The sequence below is a fragment of the Corvus kubaryi genome, unplaced genomic scaffold (genome assembly GCF_017639235.1).
Source record: "Corvus kubaryi isolate FWS band 111438036 unplaced genomic scaffold, C.kubaryi_AGA036_p1.0 37367, whole genome shotgun sequence".
Lineage (NCBI taxonomy): Eukaryota > Metazoa > Chordata > Aves > Passeriformes > Corvidae > Corvus > Corvus kubaryi.
The window spans coordinates 903,817-919,172 of NW_024581119.1; the positions used below are offsets into that span (position 1 = coordinate 903,817).

Genomic DNA, 15,356 nt, shown 5'->3' on the forward strand with positions numbered 1-15,356 from the left:
GGACGCGGCCGCGGCGCAGCGCTGACTGATGTCCCCTTTCCGCGCAGCGGGAGCCCGCTCTCCGCCCCGGAGAGCCCCGGCGAGCCCGGGCCCGGCGGGGAGGCGGACCCCGCGGCCGCCCCCGGCCCCGGTGGCGATGCGGAGCCCGGGGCCGGCGGCGCGGAGGCCGCGGGGCAGAGCGGAGCGGCAGCCGAGGAGCCCGACGAGGAGGCGGCCCCGGCCAGGCCGTCGCAGAACATTGCGGTGCAGGTGGGTGCAGATCCCGCGGGGCTCCTGGGGTTTGTGCTGTGCGGGGCCAGGGCCTCGAATGGCTCTTTTAGAACCTGGAGGACAAAGACCTGAATGAGTCGAGGCTGGGGGGTAAAACACATCCATACTTGCAGCTGTGCAGCCGCTGCTGTGTGCCCGGTCCTGTGCTTTGAACAGTCTTTAATTAAGATTCGACCCTAGTGAGGCCACACTTGGAGTGCTGTGTCCAGTTCTGGGCTCCTCAGTATGAGAAAGACAAGGAGCTACTGAAGAAGGGTCCAACGGAGGCTGCAAAGATGATAAGGGGTCTGGAGCATCTCTCTGCTGAGGAGAGACTGCAGGAGCTGGGCCTGGTTAGTCTAGGCAAGACTGAGAGGGGATCCCATTAATAAATATTTCCAAGGGCTATCAGAGGATGGTGCCAGATTCCTTTTATTGGTGCCCAGCTGTAGGATGAGGAACAATGGCCATAAACTGAAATGATAAGTTTTGTTCAGTATGACAGAGAACTCCTTTCCGTGGAGGGTGGCAGAGCACTGGAACAGGTGCCCAGGGAGGGCCTGGAGTCACTGTGTGGTCACTGCAGGGCTGAGGGTCTGATCTCAATCACCTCCCTTCACAGACCGACTTCAAGGCAGCCGATGCCGATGTGAACACGGACCAGGACATCGAGAAGAACTTGGTGGGTATCAAAGCCCCGTGCTCAGGTCCAGGCTCTGCTGCTCACACTCCCAGGCAAAGGAGCTGGAGCTGCTCTGCCCACTTTTTTCCTGTCAAAATAGAATCATAGAACTATTACGGTTGGGAAAGACCTTCAAGACCATCAAATATCAGCCTCGAAGTCCTTAAGCTGCCCTTGTTACAGGAGGAATTTTGCTCTCCACTGCAGGACAAGATGATGTCTGAGCGGGCCTTGCTGAAGGAGCGCTACCAGGAGGTGCTGGACAAACAGAGGCAGGTGGAGAATCAGCTGCAGGTCCAGCTTAAGCAGCTCCAGCAGCGGAGGGAAGAGGAGATGAAAAACCACCAGGTATTTGGTGAAGAACTGTTTTTGTTTAACCTACCCTGTAATTAATTTTAAAACCCTTATGAAGAGGCAGGAGAATGTGCGGTCCAGAGCATCTGTCTCCTGAGTTTCCTCATAATAACCAATATATATCTTCACTGGATCTGCTAAAAAGGAAGAGTTTGCTGTGTAATCTCATTAGCCAATTTATCCAAAAAAGTAACAGGTTTTAAATCACAACCATTATTTGAGAATTTTGCTCAGTATCTGTGTGATGCTTCTTTTACTCCAGGAGATCCTGAAAGCGATTCAGGATGTTACAATCAAGCGAGAAGAGACCAAGAAGAAGATGGAGAAAGAGAAGAAAGAGTTCCTGCAGAAAGAGCAGGATCTCAAAGCTGAAATTGAGAAACTCTGTGAGAAAGGCAGAAGGTATTTGTATGGAAAAGAAAGGGTTTATTTTTGGGGGGAGAAGCTCTTGCTTAACCCTGATGTAAACCTGATGGAGCAAAGAGCTTTAAACTCTTTGGAAGCAGCGAGTATTCAGGTCAGACCTGTCTATGGATGAATTTAGGATTGGCTCCGTGTGTGAATTGGCACTTTTGTGGAGCCATTCTGTCATGTCATAGACGTCTGGTTTTTGTTCTGAGGGCTCAGTGATGTTTTTGGGTAAAACTCCTCCAGTGACGGCTCCAAGTGCTCAGCTCTTTTCCCCAAGTGACCATGGCAGAGCACGTGCTGGGGGAGCAGCACAGCTCCCTGCAGCGAGCCTGGTTCTGTGCCACAGCCTTTGTGCAGTGTCATGAGACAGCAGGATTTGTGCTCCAGAGGCTGTTGGCGGCTGTTTTCCCACACACATTGCAGGGAGCTGTCCCCAGCCTGTGGTGTGTGGTCAGGCCCAGGGATGTGCTGGGGGGGCTTGGTTTGAACGTGGCCTCTGCACCGTTGGGATTCCAGCTGTGCTGTCCCTTTTTTCCCGTGCAGGTTGCTGAAGGAGCAGGAGGAGAAGGAAAACAAGATTGCCTCTCTGATCGCAGAGCAGTCCGATGAGAAGTAAGGCCCTTATCCATTGCCTGATTAATGCTGCCCAATGCACTGTTCTTCCTGCCATTTTGCCTCAGAGTGAATCTGATGCTCCTGGTGGGACAGAGTAGAGAGAATGATCCAGCAGTGCTGGCCAGTTACGTGCTGTAGAGGTTTTATCTCCTCTTTGAGCATCGGGGCTCTGGATTAAATCTTCTTTGATCCCAGTCACAGGCAGGCTCCTGGATACTTGTGACATGAAGATCCCATAAGATTAGAGTTTGTGCTTGGTGGATTGACTCAGCTTGTAACTGCTACCTCTGATTGAATTTCAACTTCCCAGAATTAGGGCAGACTGATTTCCCTGTCTGTTCCCCACAGCTGTCCAGCTACATTAAACTCTGGCATGCTGGGGTATTTAAAGCTGGGCAGGGATGCTCCAGATGTAGGTGTTCCCAAAGCACAGCTGAAAATGCCCAGCTTTAAACTTCTCCAGGATCAGAACAGCATAGCTCTGCCTGCTGCTCAGGTTGATTCCTGGTTCAGATCTTCCGTGGGATTGGACTGAATTTTGCCGAGGGGAATTCCCCTCGTTTTGCCCGGCGTGTTTGCACACCAGGTTTGTTGTGTGCTCTGCAACAGCTCACTCCTGGGACGGTGACTCATGCAGCCCAAGGAGCTGGGGCAGGTGTCACGCTCTGGAGGCTGCTGATCTTCCATGGTTCCACCCCATCCAGAGCTCCCGGGATTGATCCCTTTGTGGCCATTCTGCTGCCTGAGCCCAAGGGGACTCATTCTGTTCTGTTCTGTGTGCAGGCAGCTGTGGGAGATGGAGCTGGACAAGCTGAAGAACCAGCACAATGAAATCAACAGGAACATTCTTGAAGAGACAGAACGGGCATGGAAAGCAGAGGTGAGCAGGTGACTTCTTCCCTTGCAAAATGGTTGGTTTGAGATTCCTGAGGGTTAATGGACAGTTCTGTGAAATTAGGAGCAGTTGAGGATAAGGCCAAGTCCCACTTAGTGGGATAAGAGGAATGATGAACAAGTGTCAGTGCAGTGAGCGTTAGTGGGGAGCAATGCCCAGGGCCTGGTCTGACAGCAAGAAACAGGGGAGTACAAAAACTGAGCCTCTCTCCATAGATCCTGTCCCTGGAGAGCCGGAAGGAGCTGCTGGTGTTGAAACTAGAAGAAGCAGAAAAAGAAGCAGAGCTACACCTCACCTACCTCAAGTAAGTCTGTGTAGTGTCAGAAGTGGCAGGGAGGGTCACTCAGGTGTCCCCCATGTCCCATCTCCTCTTCCTCTACTTATGCTGGAGGCTGGAGTGGAATAGTTCAGGATTTCCTGTGGTTTTCTTACTGAATCAATGCAATTCAGTGGTGTCACACAGCAAGGGCATGTGGGGCTGTGCTTATCCCCTGTCACTGTTCATCTGCCAGGCTCAGTCAGTGCTGGTGGCTGTGTTGTCCCCAGATCAGTCCCTCTCCCTTGTGGGGTGCCTCACCTGGCGGTGAGCCCTTCCCACCCCACTGGAGGAGGGGAAGCCAGGGGGTGTGGAGGGTTGCTTGCTGCCACTGTGCTGCCAGGGAGAGCACAGTTGCAAGTGGGAAAGTTCAGCTGTGCTTGCAGGTCTGCGCCGCCCACGCTGGAGACCATGAGGCCAAAGCAGGAGTGGGAGATGAGGCTGAACAGGATACGAATGACCAAGCAAAGTGTCCGAGTAAGTTGCTGCTGACCTCTCCCAGCCTAGCAGCAAGCAGTTCTTCACATACACACTGTTTCTCCCTCTGGCTCCTCTTCCATTCTTCTGTGGAACCAAACAGTGCCACTTTAGGGCCTGCCACCCCAGGGCTTGGAATGCCCCAGACTTGCTCAGGTTTGATAAATGCACCCGTTTTCTTCCCTCTCTGCTAGGATCAGTTCAACGACCACATCCAGATGGTGAGGAATGGCACAAAGCTGAGCAGCCTCCCCCAGATCCCGACGCCGACGCTGCCTCCTCCGCCTTCAGAAGTGAGTGCCTCTCCAGCCCCACATCACAGGCATTCCGTGTTGCCAGGCCCTGGCACAGCCTGCCCTGGTGCTGTGCACGTGTGGGATGGCCTGTGACATGTCTGGGCCTACCTGGAGACGAGGGGAAGGGTCTCCGGCTCTGCTTCCAGGTGGTCTTACTCTAACCAGCCTTTCCCTCTTCCCCTGTTTCTCTTCCTCAGACAGATTTCATGCTGACGGCATTCCAGCCCAACCCATCCCTGACTCCGCGGCTCCCCTTCCCCATCGGACCCGTCCCCGTGCCCATGGTCATGCCGAGCGCCGATCCTCGAGCGCTCTCCTTCCCTCTGCTGAACCCTGCCATGTCCAGGCCCAACCAGCCCTCCCCACCCCTGCCTGCTTCCCAGGGAAGGAGCAGCCCGGTCGTGGCATCGCTCATCGGCACGCACAGCCCCCACATGCCTCCCGCTGCCTCCATCCCTCCTCCGCCTGGCCTGGGAGGGGTGAACGTCCCTCCCGAGTTCCACAGGCCCCAGCCGGCCGACAAGCTGGAGAAGCTGCTGGAGAAGCTGTTGACTCGGTTTCCACAGTGCAACAAGTAAGGGTCTGGTGGTGTTTTTCTGCAGGGCAAGGGCTTGTGCGTGGAATGGGAGCTGGGATCAGGGAAAGAGGGGCTCCTGGTGTGAGCAGGGCCTGTGGGAAGTGAGGGAAGGCTGAGGGTGAGGAGCAGAGGCTGGGTGCTCTCTGCATCAGGTTTGCCATAGTGCTGGGGATGGGAATCACTAGGAGCTTTGAGGGACAGCAGGGATATCTGAGCACAGCCAGGAGCCCCATAGCCTGTCTCTGGGGGCTCCCTGCTCTTTCCCCAGTGTTTTGGGGAGAGAACCCCCTCAGCACGTGACTCACCTCGCTGGGAGGGTGGAGGAGAACACCCCAGGCAGCGGTGGCTGAGGGATTCCAGTCCCCGAGGACTGGGAACTCTTAGCAGGCTGCTGTCCACGCAGGGCCCAGCTCACCAACATCCTGCAGCAGATCAAGACTGCCCGGAGGACCATGGCCGGCCTGACCATGGAGGAGCTGAACCAGCTGGTGGCGGCCAAGCTGGCAGAGCAGCAGGAGCGGGCAGCGGCCGGCGCCCAGGTGGGGCAGCGTGGGGGCTGCTGCAAGGGGGGCCCGGGGAGCAGGGAGAGCTGCCCCAGCTCCCTGGTTCCTCACAGAGGTTGGGCTGTGTGTCAGGGCTGTCCCCTGGGTTCCCTTTCCTGCTGACTGCAGCGTAACCAGGGAACAGTTTTCCCCGAGGTGACTCGGGGTGACTCCTCTGTCCTTTCCTCCCGGGCTGTTCTGATGAGCCTCCTCTGCCTTGCTGCAGCCTCTGGGCCGGATCAGGGCCCCCATGTTCTCGGCTCCGCTGCCTCAGATCAGCACGCCCATGTTCCTGCCCCCGGCCCAGGTTGCTTACCCTGGAACAGCGTCACATGTAAGGCTGCTTGGCTTCCCTGGGGAATGGGGAGGGAGGGAGCCTGCCTGGGATGTGGCCGAAGGGGTGAGCCCCTGGAGCTGGGAGCTCTCGCACAACTACTTGGGCTGCTGAGCTGAAGGGGAGGATTGGGGGCACAGATCCTTTCACATTGGAACAGAGGGACACGAGACACGATGGTGGCTCTCAGGGCGTGATGGCCGTGGGCAGAGAGGGGACTGGGCAGCGCGTGGCCTCGGGCTGCAGCTGCACCTGTGGTCAGAGCTGTGTGTCTGACTTCCCTGCCTGCTCCTTTCTTTCCCTCACTGCCCATCCCAGACCCCAGCTGCCTGTAAGCTGTGTCTGATGTGCCAGAAGCTCGTGCAGCCTGGTGACCTTCATCCCATGGCCTGCTCACACGTGCTGCACAAGGAGGTGAGTGTGTTCTGCTGCTCGCAGCTTCCTCCTTGTCCTTCCAAGTGACCCTTCCCGAGTCCTTGTTGTACTGACACCGTGCCAGGAGAAGGGTACAATCAATAAACAGCTTCCCTGCATCCTGTCATCCCATCCTTTCCGTACTCTTGGCTGGGCCACCCTGTGTGGCTAGTGGGTGGTGGCTTTAGGAACAGGCTGCCCTTGTGTCCCTGAGCTTGTTGTGCTTGTGTCTGTGAGGGTTAGATGCTGGAGCAGGACAGTGTGGAAGGATCTGGAACACAGGGTGAGGGGAGGGCTGCCACTGCTGCCCAGGTGTCTGGGTGGGGGATGCCAGACAGGAGCTCTTGGGAAGAGCTATCCCATGGGTCTGGCAGTGGGTCATCTGTGTGGGCAAACCCCCCTTCCCAGCAGCTCTGGGGCCTCCAGCAGTGGCCCTCAACGAAATGGAAACTCACATTGAGGAGGGCCTGACAGTCCTGCAAGGGTGACAAGGGCTCCTTCATCACGGTGACCTTGTGATGGAGGCTGCAAGGAGCAAAGGAAACCATCCCTGAAACGAGTGCTGTGGAAAATGAAGGCACCTTTGGGTTGTGCCAGTGGCTCTTGATTAATTCTCTCTCTTCCAGTGCATCAAATTCTGGGCACAAACCAACACGAATGACACTTGCCCCTTTTGCCCAAGCCTCAAATGACGGCTGCTGGGGCAAGGCAGGCCCCCGGGAGGAGTTGCTGTGAATAGACAGGATCAGTTCTAAGATTTCTACAGTTCTATATTTATACGATCATGTATACACATGTACATTTTTATTATATAGGTAATGTGTGTATAGAAAGTCTGTATACATACAAATTCATAAATAAAGTGTGTATATTATGCAGTGATTTGCTGCTGCTCCTCATTTCTTTATCCGCAGCCTTGTTGGCTTCTTCCAAATGAGGGTCAGTGTGTTCCCTGCTTGCTGGGATCTGCCTCAGCCACCTCTTCCCACTTGGATCCCACCAGCTGCTTTTCTCTAGGGCCATTGCTCATGACTGGATGCCTCACCACCCCCATGCCCCTGCCAGTCATCCTGGTTTTTCTATGCCTGGCTTTTCCCCTCTTGCCAATGAACAGGTTGCAGATAAAGAGCCAATTTTTTGTGGTCATTTTTTTAATGTCATAATAATTTACCGTGTTAACATTCATTGTTCTTACATAGACACTGGGTTACAGAGTACTGGAGCCTCCAGCGACAGCCCATGGTCCCGTCCTGTCCCCTGCTGTCACCGGGCCCTGGGGAGGGAGCGGACGGACGCGGCTGCGCTGCAGCTCAGGATAAACCAACCTGTGAGAGTTCCTGCGTCCCCCTCTCCTGTGCTTTCTCCTAAAGCACGGGCTGACACACCAACCCTTTCTTTCTCCATGGATTTCGGTGGGATTGCGAGGTGCTCAGCACCACTGAAAATCTTGCAATGACTCTCTAAAAACTTACCCCCCCCTCCTTGCAGCCTGCAGCAGGAATTCGGCGCTGCTGGCGGCCCCTCTGCCCCGGGAGGGCAGGGGAGCACCCCTGGGCGCTGAACTCGCCGCAGGCCGGCTCCTCCGACGCGCACGCACACGCTCGGGGCGTGTTTTAAGGCAGTGGTCCACAACAGAGTCTCTGGGGTGCTGGGGGTCCTGGGCAGGCACGAGGGTGGGGGGAGAACGTTGCCCTCTTGCATGGGGTGGCTGGATGCGGTGTTGGAGCGGGGCTGGGGCGGGGTGAGGAGGGGCAGTGTGGGGGCTGTTGTGGCGGTGCCCCGTGCGAGGGCTGGCTGGTCGCCTACACTGCCTGCGTTTCCCGGCTCCCTCGCTGCTTTCCCAAAGAAACGTTTGGCTGCAGGATTTAGTTAACAAGCTTTATGCTCGGTGACTGCTGTGGCTCCTCGCTCTCTCCCTGCCTGACCCGGTGGCTCTGCAGGGCAGCCGCCAGCTCGGCCCTGGCACTGCAGGTATCCCCTCTGTTCATGGGGGAGTGATGCCTTTTAACTGTGGAACCTCCGTGTTTGAGCACTTTCCTATGGAGGCTGGAGGCAGAGAAGCGGGGGAATACAGCACTACTGCCTGCGAGGTGTCTGCTCTGGGGAAGGGACAATGATCCTGCAGCACGGGGAGGAGGGGTTGTCCTCACACACCGGAAAATCCTCCCCGTGCTGCAGGAACACCACGAGGACAGAAGTGCCTCCTGTGCTCAGGGTCCTTTGGGCTTGTGAGTCACTGCTCTGCATGCTCCAGCCCTGCTCCCCCTCCTCAAGCCAGCTGGGACCCCCTCACCATCACGTGCTCCCACCGAACATGCAGCTGTGGCATGAGCCCTGGCCCTGGGTGGTGGCCACAGTGGCTGAGGACTGAGCAGAAGGCTAAAAAGATTAAAAAAAAACCCAAAACAGGACTGACCCCTAATGTTGGAACAGTGGCTTTCAGAGCTAGAATTAAAAATAGAGATATATGGATATATTGTACAGGTGAGAGGCAGCCATGGTCTGTACATGTGGGACCGGCTCCGTACACGCTCTCAATGCGCAGCTGCGCTACCAGTGACACACTTTGTAAAAAAAAATGAAATAAATACAACCATGTGTTTACAAAACAATAAATGCTGCAGTTCCCACAGCTGCCGCCTGTCCCCAGGATGCCAGGGTGTCCCACAGCCGGGCCCGGATGCGTGCAGTGAGCAGAGAGGAGCTGCTGTGCCATGGGATGTGCCGGCAGTGAGGTGGGGGGGCTGCAGGGGGGGCCCAGGCTCCCCTATGGCTTTCGAAGGGCTGGGTGGGCTGGGGAGCAGCCAGTGCCAGGGCTGGGAACTTCACTCCTGGCACTGACTTCTCCTTGGCAGCTGCCGCTGATGCTGGAAGCGAGGGCAGGGAGTTTTCCATCCCATGTGGAGAAGGGAGAGGATGGGTGCCTGCTCCTGCCTGTCCCAGGGCGGTGCAGGGAGTCCTGGGGCTGGCGGCAGCGGGAGCACAGCTCGGGAAGGCAGGAAAATGCACGGGAAATGTCAGAGCGAGTGGTGTACGGGCAGCAGGATAGGAGAGAAAGCCCTGTCTGGGCAGCCCAGGCTGGCCCTGCAGGGCTGTCTCTGAAAAGCCCGAGGCTGGATGGCTCCAGGATGATCCCCGGAGTATGGCTCAGTGCAGGGAGTCACAGGGGACACACGGCTGCAGCGCAGCTCCCTACAAGAGAGCCTGGGCTGGCAGCTTCCTGGCAGGGCGAGCTGGAAAGGGATGCACAGGGATGGAAGGGGACAGGCAAGGGATGGCTCATCAGCATCACTCCATCAAGCCAGGCAAGGCTGGGTGGGAGAGCTTGGGACAGCCCGTCCTGTCCTGGTGCTGCAGCAGAGAAGCTGCCCCAGCTCCCAGGACGGGGTTGCTGCACTCTCCCCCTGCCCGGCTGCCACGCTCTTGCTGCAGGTCCCAGATGAACGGAGCCCGGGCCTGGGGCTCCCCCGGCTGCTGACCCTGACGGACACCGAGTCCCCAGGCTCCGGGCACAGGGTCTGAGCTGCCCACGCCGCCGCCACACTCCAGCCCCGGAGCACGGCCCCTGCCCTGCCCTGCTGCCTCACCTGCGGCCCCGGGGCTGCGCCCGCTCCGCCGTCACTTCAGCAAGGAGATGTCGTCGGCAAAGTCGTCGTGGTCCCGCCGCAGGCAGCGGAAGCAGCGCCACTGGAACACCATGAGGCAGAGGGGCAGCATGAAGAGGGCGCAGATGGCCGCCATGACGTAGGCGATGGTCATCAGCGTGGACTCGTCCGTCTGCGGGATGTTGTAGCCGCAGTCCTCCATGTTGGAGTGCAGGTGGGGCCCGTCCACCGCGGCCGTCCGGAACTCATCGTGCACTGCGGGCGGGGCAGGCAGGGTCTGGTCACTGCACACCCACGTCCCCTCCGTCCCCCCCCGCCCCACGGGCCCAGCTCACCGTGGCAGGCGCTGACAGCAAAGCCGATGCGCTTGCGGGCGCGGTCGAACACCACGTAGAAGCCCTCCATGATCACGGCGCCCATGACGGTGCCGGTGGAGGACTGGGAGATGGCGAACTTGTAGCAGTCATCTTGAGAGGTGGCCACATCCTCCACTGGGCGCAGGTATTGCTGCAGGGGGAGAGGAGCCATCAGGGAAGGGGGCGGGGGAGGCAGCTGCGCTCACCCAGTGTGGTCCTGCCTGCACTGCCCTCTCCAGCCCACGCTCCCTGGGCAGGGTCTGGCCAGGCCAACACTCACCTGGGGCAGGATGGTGATCCGGAAGGACTGGTTGGTGGTCTCCCCCATCAGGTAGAGGGACAGGACCGGGAAGATGTGCCAGGGGGTGGTGCCGACCTGCCAGCAAACCAGCTGCTCCCCCAGCCAGAAGCCGTCTGGGAACTTCTCCGTCTACCAGAGGGAAAGGGGAGGTGAGCGGGGCCAAGCTGGGCAGGCAGCAGAGATGCCAGGCGGGTGAGGGGCAGCCACACTGCCCACAGCCCCGCGCTGGCGCTGGGCCATGCCCGTGGGGAAGGGATGGGTTTCACCGACCGAGGACGCTGTTTTGATGGATTTCACTGCAGCCTCAAACACCTTCTTTGGCAGCCTGAGGTTGGTGGTCCCACTGTCCACGATGCTCTTGTCATAGTTGTACTGAGGGGCAGAAGAGGAGGAGTGACCCAGGTGCAGAACCGAGCCTTGCTCCCCTCCCAGCCCCCTCTGACTGATGGTGGGTGCCTCCAAGGCCCGTGGGGCAGGTCCCCTGCTGCCTCCTCACCTCTTTGCAGTCCATGTTCAGGTCCTGCCCGTTGACCTCCAGCTTGACGATGATGACCTCGTAGTACCACTCCTTGCGGATGGGGGTGTACCAGATGTCACCCACGTACAGCGAGCGGTCGATGCCACCGATGATCTGCAGAGGAGACAGAACGGCGCTGCCACCGCACACTGGCAGTGCCCTGAGGGAGCCCCCGGCCTCCCTGCCACCCACGGGGTGCTCACCATGCTGCCTCCCACCGAGGCCACGGCCTCTGTCTCGTTGGGAAAGAAGCCTGTCCCGCACAGCTGCAGGGAGAAGATGTTGGGCACCCGCGTCTGCTTCACCAGGGAGTCAAAGAAGGGCTCCAGGCTGTCGTCAGGCTGGTGGGAGGAGAAAGCAGAGACAGGACAGGGATGTGTCAGTGCTGTCGCTTCTCCAGGAGCTCTCTGCGCCCAGGGGAGTTCCCCTTGCCAGCACTGCTGTGCTCCAAGGGGCAAACAGGGACAAGGAAAAAGGCAACTGAAGCGTTTTGGTGCTCACATCCAGGACTGTGAGCCAGAACTCACCCGGGCAATCTCGGCGTACGCCAGCCCCAGGATCCCTTCCCAGTTGGAGCCGTTGATGAAGAATTTGTCTGACTCCGTGATGGCAGCAATGTTGGCTCTGACAGTGACATTGGGGCCGTGCGGGATGGTGACAAGGTCAGTGCCCAGTTCCCCTTCCCACTTGCCCTGGGTGTAGGGCACGTACACCCCCTTCCGCAGGTCGCGGTAGGTGCTGGACCTGCAATGGTGTCAAAGGGACGAGGAAGACCAGCAGGGGTTATGTGGATCCAGCCATTCCAGAGGCCAGGCAGTACCTGGCAGGGTCTGGCCAGACCTCCAGCAAGGAGAAGCAATGTGCCCAAGGGGCTGGGCTCTGCGTCCCCTCAGAATACTCACAGCTGCCGCTGGTAGTATCTCCGGAGGAAGGGGTGTGGTGCAGCTCCCACAGCAAAGTTACTGCTCCCTGTGTCCACCAGGATATTCAGCTGGAGAAGGAAGAAAGACAGGAAGGCTCATCAGTGCAGTGGGACCCTCTTTATGCTGTGCCCAGAAAGGAGAAGGAGGTGGTGAAGCAGCAGGCAGCAACATCAGGAAGTTGCACAAAAAGCAAACACCATCCAGCACTGTGCAAATAGAGCATGAGCTCCTTGCTCAGCACGGCCCAGCCTCAGCCCCCAAATCCACAGGCAGGATTCGGGAAGCGCTTGGCAGGTGTCATGGGGCCGGAGAGCAGCAGCAAGACAGGGTGCACAGGCTGCCCTTGCCAGGAAAGCAGATTTGATGGCACAGCTGGTGGGAAGGATCGCTGGTGGGCAGCCCCCGCAGATCCCTGCGCCCGCTAATCGCCACCCATATGCCGAGCCCCGCTCCCGATTCATTTCTGCCTGGGCAGGATTACCAGGTCTGGCAAACATCCCACTGGCAGGGCCAGGAGCGGGCCAGCTGGATCCTGCCCTCAGCTGACCCATGCCTGTGGCCCTGGCACGGAGCGGGGTGGGATGGCCGGGGTGGGAGAGGTGGGGATGTCCGAGCCTCCCGGCTGTGCGGGGCAGCAGAGCTCGGGGTGAGCCCTGACCCCAAACCCGGAGCTGCTTCACAGCACCACCCCGGGCAGCAGCACCAGGGCTTTGGCCCTTAATCTGCGGAGTCAGAGGGGAGGGGAAGGAGGTCAATGCGCTTGTGTTAATCGCAGCAGCACCGGCATTCCAGGCCATGGGTAATGACCAGAGCAGCACATTCACCCTTCCAATACCCACCCTGGGCCAGCTCAGCGCCCACCACACAGCCCGACCTCCTCCTGGCAACCTGGCACCTGCGCCATTCCCAGGGCTGTTCCTGGCTCTGTGGGTGGGTCATTAGGGGCCACCTGCTCCACACAGCTCATCTCCAATCCCCAGGGCACCCGGAGGAGACTGGTTTCCCTGGAGAAGGACCTGCTGAGCTGACACTGCAAGGAGAGGAGGCAGGGAGGGCTCTTGCAGGCTCCATCCTGCTGAAAGGGTCACGCACAGGACCCACGTGGAGAGGACCCAGATCCTTGAGACTCAGCCCAGCCATCCATTCAGGCCACGACATGGCACGTGAACTGGCGAGGCCAGGACATGTGTGGCAGGGACACTGCCTGAAACCTGTCCCTGGAAGTGACAGCCCCTCCAGGCACCTCGGCAGCAGCACTGGCTCTGAGCCACGCGTGTCCCTAGAGCGGTGTGCTGCTCCTGGGGCATCAAGCCTGTGCCATCTGTCCCAAAACACCGGCTCCTGCTGCTCGGCTCGCCCCTCTTCCCTGTGTGTTTATGAATCAGCCTGTTCTGGGGAGCCAGGGAAACCAACATGCTTGGACACATGGAATGTGTGAGCAATCAGCTGCTGACGGTGACTTGGCAGCGCAGCACGGCTCAGAACCAAAATTAAAGCACAAGGGGATACAGAAACTTCCTTGTCAGCATCGGGAAGGTGAAAGGAAAGGTGAGGAGATGGATCACCACCTCCCTGCTGCGTGTGAGCCTTTGGGAAGGATGCACGCACCCCCCAGGGCAAACACACTCCCAATTTCCTGCAGAGGCATAGCCAAACTCTTTCATATGAATCTTCTCATTCCATTGCAATGCCTGGAGGGATTTTGCTCCAGCACACACACACGGACACACACATGCATGCACAGGCACCACGTTTGCATTTGGAAGCAATCCGAGGCTGGAAGATGCTGCCCAAAAGGGTGACTGGCTCCGGAACGCATGAGTGCCTGGGAACAGGTGGTTCGCAAGGAAATTATCTGGCAGCTGCGACACGTGGCAGGCAGGAGATGATGAAATCACATTTAAAACTAGATTTCAGAAATAATCTCCTCCCGTTTTTTTTCTCCCCTAAACACACCCTGCCAGAGCAGGCAATAAATCCCAGGCACACAGGGACAACACAGTAGCGCTCCCAGAGATCCAATTTCTATGGCAGTGGTATCATTCCTCCATCCACATCTTGCCCACACTGCTCTCTCCCACCACGCACAACGGGCACAGCCAGCTTGTGGGGAAAAGCCAGCCTTTATTTCAGAGCCTGGGTGGGTGCTGGCTGTCCTGGCAGCACCCGAAAAGTGGTGGTGGCAGGCGTGAGGGAATGTGGCCCTGTGCTGGGAGGAACGTGGAGCCTCAATCACCGAGCCCGAACCCTGGGCCAGACTTGTTGCTGGTGACAACGGGGATCAGGACGGGCACAAAAGGATTTAGCAGCAGGAACCTCCCCGATCTCATCCATAAAAGAGGGGAGGAGCTGGCCGCCCTGGGCTGCGTGACTGGCACCTGGCCCTCAGCGCTCATCCTGTCCCCAGCATGCAGACACACGGTGTGGTGCCACACGAGCTGGGCAACGCAGCTCCAGCTTGTGAGGGATGCTGACAAAAAGATGGAGCAGGATCGGAGCCTGGTGACGCACCAGCGCCTGCTCTGCCTGCCCTGTGGGCTCCCTTTCCATCCAGGCCATCCCATTTTCCTGCACTTTGCCTCCCCGCGTTGCCCCAACTCCTGCGCAGCGACAACCGTCACGAGGTTCCCGGGAAAACCGAGCTCTGGAGGATTTCTGGAGAATTTCCCCCGGCCGGGAGCAGCACACGGAGCCAGGCGGGCTGCGCCCGGGGCTGTGCTGGGAGGAGCTGCCAAGCACGGCTCGGCCGTGGGCTCCTCCGTGCCTGCCTGTGCCCGCTCCAGGCGGGCACCGGGCTGTGCGGCCACATCCCACCCCCGCCGCTCACAGCCCGCACCAGCTCCAGCGGCATCCTTCGGCTCGGGAGCGGGGATGGAGGCACGGAGGGAGGGCGGGAGGGAGGGGGAAGGGAGCGATGGAGGGATGCAGCCTGGCTCGCCCGCACGGAGAAGCACACGCAGCACCGGCCACCCCGCCCGGAGCGCCCGGACATCCCCCGGTGCGCTGGGGTCACCTTCGGCAGGCGCCTGCGGCCAGTTTTCACCGAAAGCCAGCAGAAAAAGCATCACCGGAGCGATGGAAAGCAGGAATGCCGCCGAGAACCACGCGAAGCCATGGTGGCACCCGCAGCGCCTCTGTTCTGCGCCCCGCAGCCCAGCACGGGCCCGGAGGGGCACCCGCAGCCGCCGGGGGTGCGGGGAATGCAGGGGATGAGGGAGATGCGAGGGATGCGAGAGATGCGGGGATCCCCTCCCACCTCACCTTCTGCGGGGGGCTGCCCACCGTCATCTCCACGTAGTACCCCTGCCCGGACTTGCCCCGCAGGTTGTCGATCATCTCCACGAAGCTGCCGGCGCTGTCGGGCTCGGTGTCCAGCGGCGCCCGGCGCTGCCGGAGCCCCGACGGCGGGGCCGCGCCGCCCCGCAGCGGCAGCCGGATGCGCGGCGGGGCCGGGAGGGCGCGCAGGACCCCCAGCCACAGAAGCAGCCAGGG

General features: G+C 59.2%; 2 protein-coding genes across 3 annotated transcripts in view; one reads left to right on the plus strand and one right to left on the minus strand.

The window, feature by feature from the left end:
* RNF214 (ring finger protein 214) overlaps positions 1-7,044 on the plus strand; it is an 8,106-nt gene extending 1,062 nt beyond the window's left edge. Inside the window, exons 3-16 of the mRNA XM_042034033.1 lie at positions 2-249; positions 872-931; positions 1,139-1,279; positions 1,548-1,687; positions 2,240-2,308; positions 3,095-3,191; positions 3,422-3,510; positions 3,909-3,999; positions 4,194-4,292; positions 4,493-4,869; positions 5,276-5,411; positions 5,641-5,748; positions 6,067-6,162; positions 6,789-7,044. Of these exons, the coding sequence (XP_041889967.1) occupies positions 2-249; positions 872-931; positions 1,139-1,279; positions 1,548-1,687; positions 2,240-2,308; positions 3,095-3,191; positions 3,422-3,510; positions 3,909-3,999; positions 4,194-4,292; positions 4,493-4,869; positions 5,276-5,411; positions 5,641-5,748; positions 6,067-6,162; positions 6,789-6,854 (1,817 nt within the window). The 3' untranslated portion in view covers positions 6,855-7,044. The remainder of the gene's footprint in view (position 1; positions 250-871; positions 932-1,138; positions 1,280-1,547; positions 1,688-2,239; positions 2,309-3,094; positions 3,192-3,421; positions 3,511-3,908; positions 4,000-4,193; positions 4,293-4,492; positions 4,870-5,275; positions 5,412-5,640; positions 5,749-6,066; positions 6,163-6,788) is intronic.
* Positions 7,045-7,292: 248 nt separating this feature from the next.
* On the minus strand, positions 7,293-15,350 carry BACE1 (beta-secretase 1). Of its 2 annotated transcripts, XM_042034105.1 has the most exons (10): positions 15,126-15,293; positions 11,844-11,932; positions 11,469-11,685; positions 11,145-11,282; positions 10,921-11,055; positions 10,695-10,796; positions 10,404-10,553; positions 10,103-10,274; positions 9,750-10,022; positions 7,293-9,395 (listed from the first exon to the last, which is right to left on the minus strand). In XM_042034105.1, the coding sequence occupies exons 1-9, from the start codon at positions 15,198-15,200 to the stop codon at positions 9,781-9,783; spliced, it is 1,320 nt and encodes a 439-aa protein (XP_041890039.1). In that variant the 5' UTR covers positions 15,201-15,293; the 3' UTR covers positions 7,293-9,395; positions 9,750-9,780. The 2 variants fall into 2 exon arrangements, with proteins under 2 accessions (XP_041890039.1, XP_041890038.1); XM_042034104.1 differs by having other exon boundaries at positions 7,293-10,022; positions 15,126-15,350.
* Between the last annotated feature and the right edge of the window lie 6 nt (positions 15,351-15,356).